Genomic DNA, 12,794 nt, shown 5'->3' on the forward strand with positions numbered 1-12,794 from the left:
GAAGATCGACAAAGCGAAAGGTTCTGAAAATGTGATCATTCTGTCTTTGAAAGTTCAAGTCAGCAGTTTTTCTTCGAGGTTCGATTAGCTAACTTTCAATTTAAAAATCCCAAAGATCGACGAAGTCAAAGGTTCTGAAGAATTGATCATTCAGCTTCTTAAAAGTTGAAGTCCGCAGTTTTAGCTCAAGTCTGAAATCTGCTTGATCAAATTCAATGTCACTTAAAATACATTTTTCAATCTACACTGCATTACTCTACGACATTTCCCTGCAAATAGAACATATCCAAGGATTTTTAACCATGAATACATAAAGGAAAATGAACTCGCTTGTTTATTTTTTTGAGTCAAGGCTGGACTTCTTCTGGTCCAAAGTTTTACGACGACACCTTCTTTCTTCCATTAATGGGCGCAGGTATCTACCTTTTTCTCATCGTATTACGAGCTCGTCTGCGAAATCAAAATACTCACCGAATGAAATCAATATAGGTACCTACATGCTAAATGAAACAAAATCGGTCAACATTCAAAAATTTAATTTCTTCACAAGAAAATAGGAAAACAAAAACAAAACGTTCCTCAACGTGACGCCAAAAAATATCCTAGCGGAAATAATGCCTATACCTAGATAATAAATAAATAAGTAAAAATGTACTAAAACATTCTTTGTACAAAAATATAAATAATCGTAAAATTAACTAAATTATTCACAGCTAAAGCGAAGGTTTTACTCTTTCTTAGCCTTCGGGGTAACACAACATCCTTTTTCAGTTTCATACCCTTGATCTGGAGACAGCTCGAGTTTTCTCTTCCTCTTTTTTTGGCATTCCTCCCTACAGCTGTCAATACAAATTATAGCATTTCGCTGCAAATCGTGTATTACTTCCAAGCTTAAATCATCATACCCGAGGATTCTGGCAGAACAAATTTTCAAATCGGATTCCGAGTATGTAGTAACTTCTTCCAGTTGATCGGGCCATACGGGATCTAAGTTCATGGTAATTCTTACCGCCAACAAACAACTCGCAGCCACAAACGATGGTGGATAACTAATCAATAAATCATCTGAAAAAATTCAAAAGGATCGCAGTTAGAGTTGGAAATAGTTCTGAATTATTGTGCGTAATCACACAGGGTTCCTGTCACTAACCTTCTAAAGATCGATCAACAAAAGAATCTAAGCAATGTTTCATGATGTTGTAGTGATTAAATCTTGAGCAGTTCTTGCATAAAAAATCATTAGGAATCAAGGCGAAATTAAGGAAATATTCGGCAAAATGCACAGCAGTCGGCATGTTCAATTTCCAATTGAAATACTTCAAAATCTTATGTTCCAAGTATATTATATCCTTCTGAATGTAATCAGAATTCAAGTATTCGTTCATATCGCAGATTGTAGGTACTTTCCTTTCATGTTCTTCGAATTTTCCTAAAAAAGAACCACGATAGAATTGGAGTGAACGAATGTCTGTCGTAATTTCAGACCAATGACGAAGACTGACTTACCGGCTAATACCAAACAAGTGAACGCAATGAGCGTTAATTTTTCAGGTTTCACAGAATGAGAATCCATGAAAAAATCCAAAAGAAATACAGCTAAATGTAATGTAACTCTGCAGAAGGATACTTTATCAATCAATTCTTTCAAATAAATAACTAAACCGCAACGATATTGTAACTGTAAATCATGAAACAGGAAGATGAATTATTCAACATCGTGAATTATTTTCCAAAAAACGAGTACGAAATTAAATGAAAATGTTACCTGAGGAGATCGACGTTGATATGGCAATCTTTGTTGCTCTAGTATTTTTAAATGTTCGTAAATATCATTTTTGTAGATAGAAACTGTCCAACTCGAAGACGCATCGCTTATTTTCATGGTTTTATCAGAGCACATTTACACCGTTTGTGTACAACAGAAATGAGAAAATTATGTCGCGAATCGAATATTTAGCTTGCAAAACGCACTTTTTTCAATGAGAAATGATGAATTATTCGAGAGACTAAAACATCAACGAAATGAATCACAACATTTGCAGCAAATTACAACTATTTATGATAAAAATCAAATCGAAGCGGTGTTGTTATTTCTGTGAAAAATAGCAAGAAAAAACATGCTGAACGCGGAAATGGCGACCTTTGAAGAATCAACTTTCGAGACGAGGTAGCTGACTGATAACAGTTGCATTTTGCATTTTTCGAGACTGGTTGATAATGAATCATTTTTTGACGACCAATAATTTATAGAATTTTTGAGGAATTGTGGAAAGGAATTCAAAATACTTGTGTAATTACGTAATACCATTTAATTTATGAATAAAGATACAATGTTTCAACAATTCGGACAAGAAATAATAACATAATTAAAAAGCTTTGAAACGTACCTCGTGCCATCAATATAGTTTGAAAAAAAAGGAAAACATATAATTATTATTCAACCTGCATAGATTTACGTGTTTTTTTGAAACCAGAATGTATCATAAAATTACAAATAAAATGGATCATCTACACAATCGAACTCGATACATATTTCGGAACGATGGAAATATCAATAATTGATGTTAATTTTAATGATACGTTCGTAAGAAAATTTTAAACTAAATGCAAGTTATTGGTAACAGTTGACTACTCATTTAGAAGCTTCTTCGAAACGCTTCGATACATTTTGCCAATTAACTATTTCAAACATGGCTTTTACATAATCAGGTCTAACATTTTTATATTGAAGATAATAAGCGTGTTCCCAAACATCGATTCCAAATAACGGAACAAGACCTGAAATTTGATCATACAATTATCAACTCAAGATAAAATTACATTCTTTACCGCCGCTGAATTTTATAAAATTTTTCTCACCAGTCGTTGCTTGTAAAGGATCTTGATTAGCGCAAGCTGCCAAAGCTAAACCTTTCGATTTCGGATTATATCCTAACCAAGCCCAGCCGGATCCTTGAACACCGACAGCCATAGCGGATAATTGTTGCTTGAATGAGTCAAATGAACCGAATGCTTGATTAATGGCACTCTCCAACTGACCTTGAATTAACGAAGTTTTTGAAACATTTATCTTTCAATGATACCGAACAAAAGATGTAATAAACATACTACTAGGTTTTCCAGCACTCGAACATGGACTGAGGACTTCCCAAAATATGGAGTGATTTAAATGTCCACCTCCGTTGAATTTTAAAGCAGGTCCCAGTTCGATGATGGTTTTTGTGTCACCTGCGAAAACAAATTTCAATTTAAAGTCAAAATAAACTTGACATCAGCCAAACCCACGTTCCTCACCTTTTGCAACAGCTTCTTGCAATTTATCTTCGGATGCGTTGTAATTATTTACGTAAGCTGCATGATGTTTTTGATGGTGTAAGGTCATGATATCTCTTGAAACAATGGGTTCTAGATCTTTATAATCGTAGGGTAAATTCGGCAATGTAACCTTACTTCTCTTCGTGATAACATTGACAGTGTGATTTTGTCTGCAAATAATGAAAACGAATCAAGATGTATTATTTATGAAAGAGGTATGAATAAAATTCAAGATATCCTAAATGTACTAAAATTCTTCTCAAGAGAGAGAACCGGCGATGAGAAAAAGCAAAGAATACTCACCGAATCGCTGCATTTATCATACGTTGCAAAGCCATTGTTCTCAGAACTACTAAATTCTTCTAGATAATAATAATTAATGAAATTATATGCTAATAATTATGTTTTTTAATGCAGAGCAAAAAATTGCAACTTGCAAGATTGATAATGAAAAGATCAATCTGATTAAAATTTCAGAAAATTTTCACACCAACTATGGAAGCAAAGTCGAGCAAAATTTGAAATATTTTGCTCTCTATGCTCGAATATTCTGCTTTATTCGAATGTTTTCAATGTTACCACTACCCAAAAATATATAGTTATGGGTTTTTGCAGGTTGTGTAAATTTAAGAACTTTATAAATGAAAAAAAAATGAAGTTTTTTATCAACAATTGAAGCCGGAATCTTTATATTGTGAACGTTTTGTTCTAGTGAAAATAAGATAATTAGACGATTAGTAATTAATTTTAGAATATTTAAGATGTCTGATGAAGTAGTGGTTGACGCTCTTCCATATATTGATCAGGGTTACGATGAACCAGGAGTTCGAGATGCGGTATGTAAATAATTCACTAATCATTGCTTCCTTTTTTCGATCATCGTGTTTATTTTGTATCTTATTCTACGTTCAGGCTTTACAAATGGTTGAAGAAGAAACCAGACGATTCAGACCTACAAAAAACTATTTAGAACACTTGCCAGCTTTAAAATTGAACGCTTTTGAGGTACGTATTCGTTGAATATTTCTTACCACATCTATCAGTTATTCATGTCTTAATTCTGCTACGGATATAATTTCCAGACTGATATAATGCGTCACGAATTTGAACGTATACAGCAACGTTTACCAATGGAAGTTCTCAGTATGAAACGTTACGAATTACCTACTCCACCACCGGGAAGAATAGGTGATTTGACAGCTTGGACAGAATGTGTTGATAACTCCTCAGCTCAATTACAACATCAGTCTGAAAGGTTGTATGCTAATGATTTCGTATTAAAATACCTTTTGTTGTGATGGAATACTCATGCTGGTGTCTATTTTATAGAATACATAATTTGGAATTACTTCACGATTATGGTACAGAGACTTGGAGAGCTAATGTTGAAATACTATTGAAAGATGTTAATATTGAGCAGAATAGATTACAGGATATGAGGTAAGCTCTACAATGGCTAAAATATTCTTCTGAATTCTCAACGAAGTCCTCATATATTTGATAATTGTCTCCAGGAAACAAATCCAGGAGGTGAACTGGAGTAGAAAGAAAAGTCAACTACAAGTAGGAGAAAAGCTGAAAGAATCTGACACCAAATGGGTCAGTTTAGTGGGTAAAAATTACGAAATCAAGCAAGCTATCGCCGAACTGGAGAGACAAGTGTATGAGAGAAAATTGATAAAACAGAGATATAACAGATGATCAATGTGTAGCATAATTCAAGTTGTAATATATTTATTGATAAGTTTCTTTTTTCATTGTCGACGAAATTACATACATTCAAATAAATAATTGATATTGATGTTTAATATTGCAAACTTTAAAAGTACAATGATAAGAAGGGGAAAGTCAAATTAGCACTAATACAATACTACGAAAAAAAAAATAAAATTAAAAAGGAAAACGCGCTTAGAACACGAGTGATTGAAATCACTATTTAAAAACGATAAAGCTAATATGAGATTCAAGAAGAGGTCCAAATAAAGCTAGTTTTAAAAATGATACCGGCTTCAAAATAACCAGCTGTCTTGTGAAAAATACAAAAAATTACAACCCCTGCTTACAAATCACAAACACACACTCTTCCAACTAAAAAAAAAAAGTATTTGGTAAATAAATAACGGCAATACTCAAAGAAGAGAGTTATATACGTAAATAAATGCGAAGAATACTTGGCTTTTAGCCTCTAAATAATAAAATGCTCATCCAGTTAAGTACTAATTGAAATACTGATAAAATATGTGGTAACATCAGGCAGAACTCTGTTTCTGGAGATCGTTATGTTTGCTGAATTCGCCACTGACGTCTATCGGTCCAGATACATCTCGTGGTTTACACGACAGTTTATCCTTATTCAAGTCTTCGAGGAACACGATTCGTTGCTTGAGACTTTTCACTTGAGCGGCGTGTTTATCCATCATAGTGATCATTTCAGTTTCCAGTTTACGAAGACGGAGCTGAGATTTACGTTTACAACGTTCCAGCGTTTTCATTAAAGCGCTTTAAAATGAAAAAAAAAAATTAACAGATTATCGTAGAAATTAGCGAAGATGAGAAAATTTCGAATGAAACATACCAGTTTGTGTTTTTTAGCTGATTGGCAAGTTCTAATGATTGTTTTTGACGTAAATCGGCGTTTTTGTTGACTTTTTCCAAAGTCATGGCGACTTCTTTCAGTCTTTCTTGAAGTTTTGTTTCTTTATCGCCGTCAAACTGTTCTTCAGTTTTTACATAAACGTAAGCTTGTAACTGAGACTGCAAAGCAGCGATTTTCAATTCGAGTGTTTCTCTTTCACGATCCAACATGTAAACAGTGGCTCGTAATTCGGCGTTGTTTTCGCGCATTTCCATTAAATCCTACAAACAGAAATTAATTATAACAAGAACGAAGACAGGGCAATAGATTGGCACGGATGCTCACCTGTATCAGGACAGCCATTTCTAGATCCAATTTTTTAGCTTCATATGGCGAAGGTTTTGGCCTGTTTTCATATTCGTTGCAATGGTAACTTTCCAACTCGACTACGGTATTACGAACTGTGGAATTATCCTTTTTAAGCGTGGCGATGGCAGTTCTCAAGTCCTTTTCTTCCTTACTGTAATAGTCAAACACTCGTTTAAACGATTTTAAGACTTCGTCAAGGATATATTATTTCGATAACTTTAAAACTTACGTAATCTGTGGATTTTCTCCACGTTGTCTATGTAAAAGTGCCACGAGCTGATCATAATGGTTGATTATTTCATCGCAAGTGTCAGCGTATGATTTTAAAGCAATGGCATTTGATTCGTATTTCCCCAATAATAAATACATGCTGTAAAAATACCAAGATTTTCATAAAATACACAAGTAAATTAAAAAATGTATATCGTAAAATATGAAATTACCGTTCGCAGTTTTCTTTGCTGTCGTGTAAAGTTATCTGCAAAGTATTATTTTGTGCCCTTAAATGTTCTAATTTCGAATGTAAACGTTCTGCTTCTATTTCTAAATGTTTTTTGTCTTGTCGACATAGTTCTTGAATGTTACACTCGGCTTGAACTCCAGATACCAAATGCTCAGCAATCTCAGTATGAGAAATCTATAAACAAAATAATTAATGAGAATCTGCAATGTAGTCGATGTGTAAATTACGCACAAACACTTACTCCCAGATTGCTGATCTCAGATCCGGTTACTGATCTATCCATTTTTGGTAATCTGACTCGTTCCGCTACCTTCAAAACAGGTGTACTGGCCTCAGATCGAACCTGATTGGTATACGATACTTTTCTACGCAATTCAGGAGAATTGGTCAAGGCTAATCTTCGGTTTTCTGATTCACGTAGCTGAAATGACAATTATTTAGAAAAATGCCCAAAAAAAAATAAAACGAAGAGATCGAAAAATATCTACCTTGTTCTTCAATTTCTCTATTTGGTCGTAAGCGGAACTAAGTTGCATTTTTGTCTGCCTCAATTCGGTGTCTTTTTTAATGGCACATTCTTTTTGAAGATTTAAATGATGTTGAAGTTGTTTCAGTTCATTTTCTTTCTCATCTATGGCTTTTTCTTTCTTTGTCTGCAAACATATCACAATATTTACAATCATACATCAAGTGGAAAATATTCATCTTCGAAATAATCGTACCTTTTCAATTGATTGGGCAGTCATATTGGTTTGATAGTATTCAGTATCTAAAAACGAAAGCAAAATAATTCATAAAATAAAACCTAATCAACTTACTAGGTGTATCTCCCCCCCTCCCTCCCAAAACAAATCTGTCTTACACACCTGAAAGAACATCCTCTTCTTCGGTAATTACACTGGTCCTTTGAGAATCCAATTTTTTGTTAAGCTCTACAATTACGGAATGCAATTCGGTGATTTGCTCTTCGTATCTTTGAATAACTGAATTTTCTGATTTTTCCTGCGCAAAAAGTAATTTTTAAATTGGATAAAAATGAAACTGCATTTCAACTTTTTGCAATGAATCGAATTCAAACTTACTTGACACTTTTTTAAAGCACTTTCTAAAATATCTCGTTCTTCAGTAACCGACTGCAAGCGAGTATTCAACTCTGTGATTTCAGCTCTTAAAGAAGCTAATGCAGCTAAATGAAGCTGTAAAACAAATACAAAATTGAATAAACTTCAAATAATGTCATTTGAAACACTTAATTATTCAAAACGTACTTTATTGGCAAGTTGCAATAAGTTTCCAGTATTAGCACTCCCGCCAGCGGTATCAATCAATCGTTGCAAAGTACTCGGTTCCGGGCTAAGATCTCGAGCTCCGCTATCAAACTCCCAACAATCATGTTTACCTACAAAGTTTATAATAGCAAAAGGTCAAATACTACGAAAATCTATTGGCCACAAAACTCTACCATCTAGGCAACTCCATCTACACACCTAAACTATTATTGCTACTACTAGGAATATAATCATCTCTAGAAGAATGTTTCTTCTTCAAAGCATGTATTTCCGGACGCAAGGCTATCTTACGGTTTAAAAATTTCTCAAATGAGATCTTGCCATCGTCATCGGCGCCCAATTCGTGCATCAGACCTTCGATACAATTTTCCAAATTCAGTTCCCGACAGATGCTCTCTAAATCATTGCTAAAAAGTTATAAGACCGAATTAGTACGAGGATGCAACGCAGGTGATCAAGATTATTTATATGAATTACACTTGCCTATCGATGTATCCGTCACCGTCTGTATCACAGGCTTGGAATAGTTTACGCGTTCGTTCCTCATCACAAACGGAATTTGTTTCTTCACTACAGATCGACAATTCTTCCACTTCTTTATCTCCCATGGTGTAATAACTTAATACAAACGGAAGTGTTTCTGAAAATGGGTCTCATAATGTAAATACAACCGATCAACAAGGTTACCATACAGATTTTTAGTCATTTAGAATAAGCGAACGCTTACCTTTAGATATGTTGCATTTGAAGGGGGAAGTCCCTACGACTTTGGTAGATACAATCTACTTTCTTAATTAGTGAATATTCCACCATTTATGTCATTTATCTTTCGCGTATAAAAATAATTATCACGAATTTTTCAATTCCGTAAACTAAAAAACAAAACATCTGTTTATCGTTGCGATGCAAGTAATCGATACGTCGCGTCGTAGCGATATCTCGACAAGTATCGATCGATGTCGAACTCGAAAGAAGCAAAAAGCCATGTGCGACTTTTCGTCGACTCGACCTTATTCAGCCTTTGCAGTGAAAATTTTGAATTTATTTAAATTTATTGCAGAAATTGCAGAAATAAATTTAAGAATGCACTGCCACGGAAATCATTTGTGTATCCTGTATTTTATTTTCAATATATTATTGTGCTGAATTAGGGAGAATGTTCGGCCACCTCCAGAAAATTAGATTTAGGTAGGTAAATAAAAAAAAATGCAAAGCTCATGTTCATATTGTTCATGTTCATGTTCATACAAATTGATACAAGGATTATTAATTTAATAGGTTCTTTGTATCATTTATGAAAGGTACGTACTGCATAAATTTGTTGAGGCAATCTGGTCTAAAGGTTTACGAAGATTCTCCCTAGACCACTACCTACCAGAGTACCTACTCGCGATGTCACTCGAGTTTGTCCTCAAATACTTACATATGAAACAAATTGATGAAAATTGACAAAATTACTGAAGATTTTAATTCTTATTCAACACCTAAAGTGAGCTAACGACGAACAGAATCAATTAGACAGACAATAAGGAATCCCTGCATAAGTCACTGAGGTACCCAAGACAAAAATAACTGTTTCTCTGTAGATATGTATCTGTAGAAATAGGAAAGTTCTCTGTTGGCCCTGTTTAGACCATTACCTACTTATCTACATCTATTAACGACTAGTGATGGCAATGAGAATCTTAGAACATGTAATTTGAAATGTTCTAAGATGAGAAATTGAGAATATTCTCAGTGCAAACATTTGCTAAAATTCTCATTGTTTTTATTTAAAAATTCTCAAATCTTCGCGTTTGAGAAAAAAAGTGACAAAATTTTGATTTTGGCTGTTGTGTAAATTTGGAATTTTAAATGATGTTTTTTTAATAAATTGAATATACAGTATGACACAAAAGTAGCGCTCGGTGGCTTTTATTTTCAAGTGGAAAGAGCTAGTGAGATGAATGAAGCGGTGTTGAGTAGGGAAAAATAAGGGCTTTCAAAAGCGGCTTTGAATATTTCATGCCCATGCACAGGGAGTCCATGTCCACCAATTGAAAAACCGGTTTGATCAAAAAATTCAAACTGGATTGGGCCAATGTATTCTACACACTAAGGCGACAAAAACGTGATATGAATTTTTTGAAACTGGTTCATTAATTAGCAACCAGTTGACAAAAGACACCCAAAAATTGTAGATAGTGAAAAAAGCTTGAAACAAAAGTTGTAGAGTGTGAAAAATTACACAATTCTGTCTAACCACATTTTGATTGAAACTGGTTCATTGGTTCGCATTCAGCAACCAGTTTTTGACAATCACCTGAAAATTGAAGATAGAGAAAAAAGCTTGAAACAAAAGTTGTAGAGCGTAGAAAATTGAACCATTTTCGCTGATCAGATTTTGAAACCGGTTCATTAATTTGCAACCAGTTATCAAAAAATACCTAAAAATTGGAAATCGAGAAAAAAGCTTGAAACAAAAGTTGTGGGGCTTGAAAAATTACACAATTCTGTCTAACCATATGTTGAAACCGGTTCATTGGTTTGCATTTAGCAACCAGTTTTTGACAATCTCCTGAAAATTGGAGATAGAGAAAAAAGCTTGAAACAAAAGTTGCAGAGCGTAGAAAATTGAACCATTTTCGCGAATCAGATTTTGATACCGGTTCATTAATTTGCAACCAGTTATCAAAAATTACCTAAAAATTGGAAATCGAGAAAAAAACTTGAAACAAAAGTTGTGGGGCGTGAAAAATTACACAATTCTGTCTAACCACAATTTGAAACCGGTTCATTGGTTTGCATTTAGCAACCAGTTTTTGTCAATCAACTAAAAGTTAGAGATAAAGAAAAAAGCTTGAAACAGAAGTTGTAGAGCGTAAAAAATTGAACTAATTTTTGTTGATCGGATTTTGTAAATTGGCTAAGTAATTTAATTTGCAACCAGGTAACTTTTGATGACCTGCTGCGAATCAATGAAGTGGTTTTAAGATCTGATCAGCAAAAATAGTTCAATTTTTCACACTCTACAACGGTATGTTTAAAACTTTTTTCTCTATCTTCAATTTTTAGGTTGATAACTATGGTTGCAAATTGATGAACCGGTTTCAAAAAATTCATATCACGTTTTTGTCGCCTTAGTGCGTGTAGAATACATTGGCCTAATAAAAACAAGTTTGAATTTTTTGACCAAACCGGTTTTTCAATTTGTGGACACCCTGTGCATGGGCATGAAATTTTCAAAGTCGCTTTTGAAAGCCCTTATTTTTCCCTACTCAATATCGCTTCATTCATCTCACTAGCTCTTTCCGCACTTAGAAATAAAAGCCACCGAGCACTACTTTTGTGTCATACTGTAGATCTGTGTGGTTACATTGTTAATTGATTTAAATTTCATCAATGTTCGCAAACGTTTACGAACATTCGCAAGTATTCTCAGCAAAAGTCAAAATTCGCGAATATTGCCAACACTAAAAAAGACTGCTCGTTGGGCGATTACACCGAATAAGGTGACTTTTCGACAAAATAATAAAGTAAACAATTCGAATCTTTGTTTCATGCTAAAAGGTTCAAAGCATTTAAGGTTACTACCTACTTGAAATTTTTTAAAAAATAAATAAGACAACGTTAATTTAATGTGAAGCTGAAATTGAGGGAAAAGTTGCCTGCTTCTTGTTTTCAAGGCGCAAAAGCTATTCAAAACGTGAAGTTTTTCAACAAATACGAGTATATTATTTTCTGGGAAATTCATCGTCAATTGAATAAAATTTAAAATTTATTTTGCTCATTGCGAATACAATACTTAATCAACCAACAATCATCGATCGTTTGTTTTTCTACTGAAGCATGGAAATATAACTCTAAAATGAGACTATTTTATTACTACCTATTTAGTGAACATTCGATTCATTGACTTGAATGTGTTGAATAAGTTATCTATCTATTTTGATTTTATGGCGTACAAATACGTAACACCATTAGCTCCCTCGCCTGTAGAAAATTATAATTTCGTTTTCAAAAAAATTAAAAAGAAATTTTCTGAAATGATGCTTGATAAGGTTTCCTTCAAAAATGAAAACGTAATTATTTTGAATTTTTCATTTTTGAAAGTTGAGGTCAAGAATGAAACTTTGTTTCTCGACAACCAATATTATATTTTTTGAAGAGAGGGTTTTCTCTCGCAGAAGCGTTTTTTTTCGAGAAAGTTTTTCAGAAGAGTTTCTTTTTTTTAAATAAGAAAAATGAAACTAAAATTTTAAAAATTGAATTAATGCAAAATTGCTTGAAATGAATAGAAATTGAAAAAAAAATAAAAATTCAGCTGAATGAACTTTACAATTGCTCATTAACCTATTTGAGAAAAATTTTAATTTTTATTCGTGCATTTTTCAAAATTTTTATACTTTTTTCTACAATTTAACGAGTAAATTTGGATTTCAATATAATCTCAATTATGTACCTTGAAATATCTGGAATTTTTTCTTCAAAGTTCAAATGCCTTTTTTTCAACTTTGAAGAAAAGGTTGTTTCATTTTTTTTTCCTTTTTAATATAGGAAGAACTCTAAATGAGTGGAAGGAGGTCACGAGTCGAACGTTTTTTATAAGTAATTATATATTTCCATCGTGAGTCCAAATCGTATAAGCTCTTCTGCTGGAAAAGGAATCCAATAATCAGATACCTATCCAGTGATAAAATTGTTTACTTCGTGTTATTCATTATCAAAAGATGATAGATTTGAATTTGAAATATCACTCGCATTCATAAAGCTTCACTAATAGTTGCATATCCTTCGTATATGA

The 12,794-nt window shown here is 33.4% G+C and overlaps 4 protein-coding genes across 5 annotated transcripts; 1 reads left to right on the forward strand and 3 right to left on the reverse strand.

Annotated features, from left to right (window-relative positions):
• Nucleotides 1-519: 519 nt before the first annotated feature.
• Nucleotides 520-2,157, reverse strand: CycJ (Cyclin J). Its single transcript, XM_065359916.1, has 5 exons — nt 1,766-2,157; nt 1,507-1,678; nt 1,151-1,429; nt 906-1,065; nt 520-839 (listed from the first exon to the last, which is right to left on the reverse strand). The coding sequence occupies exons 1-5, from the start codon at nt 1,898-1,900 to the stop codon at nt 728-730; spliced, it is 858 nt and encodes a 285-aa protein (XP_065215988.1). The 5' UTR covers nt 1,901-2,157; the 3' UTR covers nt 520-727.
• A 129-nt stretch (nt 2,158-2,286) lies between these two features.
• Nucleotides 2,287-3,777, reverse strand: Sod2 (superoxide dismutase 2). Its single transcript, XM_065359918.1, has 5 exons — nt 3,619-3,777; nt 3,295-3,485; nt 3,109-3,228; nt 2,860-3,039; nt 2,287-2,778 (listed from the first exon to the last, which is right to left on the reverse strand). The coding sequence occupies exons 1-5, from the start codon at nt 3,651-3,653 to the stop codon at nt 2,633-2,635; spliced, it is 672 nt and encodes a 223-aa protein (XP_065215990.1). The 5' UTR covers nt 3,654-3,777; the 3' UTR covers nt 2,287-2,632.
• Nucleotides 3,778-3,959: 182 nt separating this feature from the next.
• On the forward strand, nt 3,960-5,123 carry BCAS2 (BCAS2 pre-mRNA processing factor). The gene is made up of 5 exons (XM_065359919.1): nt 3,960-4,151; nt 4,228-4,320; nt 4,398-4,570; nt 4,645-4,755; nt 4,830-5,123. Exons 1-5 carry the CDS (start codon nt 4,077-4,079, stop codon nt 5,014-5,016), a joined length of 639 nt encoding a protein of 212 aa, XP_065215991.1. The 5' UTR covers nt 3,960-4,076; the 3' UTR covers nt 5,017-5,123.
• LOC135842449 (colorectal mutant cancer protein-like) lies at nt 5,025-8,920 on the reverse strand. 2 transcript variants are annotated; one of them, XM_065359915.1, is made up of 14 exons: nt 8,739-8,920; nt 8,495-8,651; nt 8,303-8,418; nt 7,991-8,121; nt 7,805-7,918; nt 7,589-7,724; nt 7,445-7,491; nt 7,211-7,375; nt 6,964-7,143; nt 6,703-6,896; nt 6,489-6,629; nt 6,236-6,410; nt 5,891-6,171; nt 5,025-5,814 (listed from the first exon to the last, which is right to left on the reverse strand). In XM_065359915.1, exons 2-14 carry the CDS (start codon nt 8,617-8,619, stop codon nt 5,565-5,567), a joined length of 2,055 nt encoding a protein of 684 aa, XP_065215987.1. In that variant the 5' UTR covers nt 8,620-8,651; nt 8,739-8,920; the 3' UTR covers nt 5,025-5,564. The 2 variants fall into 2 exon arrangements, with proteins under 2 accessions (XP_065215987.1, XP_065215986.1); XM_065359914.1 differs by having other exon boundaries at nt 8,210-8,418.
• Nucleotides 8,921-12,794: the final 3,874 nt, after the last annotated feature.

The sequence above is a fragment of the Planococcus citri genome, chromosome 4, assembly GCF_950023065.1.
Source record: "Planococcus citri chromosome 4, ihPlaCitr1.1, whole genome shotgun sequence".
NCBI lineage: Eukaryota > Metazoa > Arthropoda > Insecta > Hemiptera > Pseudococcidae > Planococcus > Planococcus citri.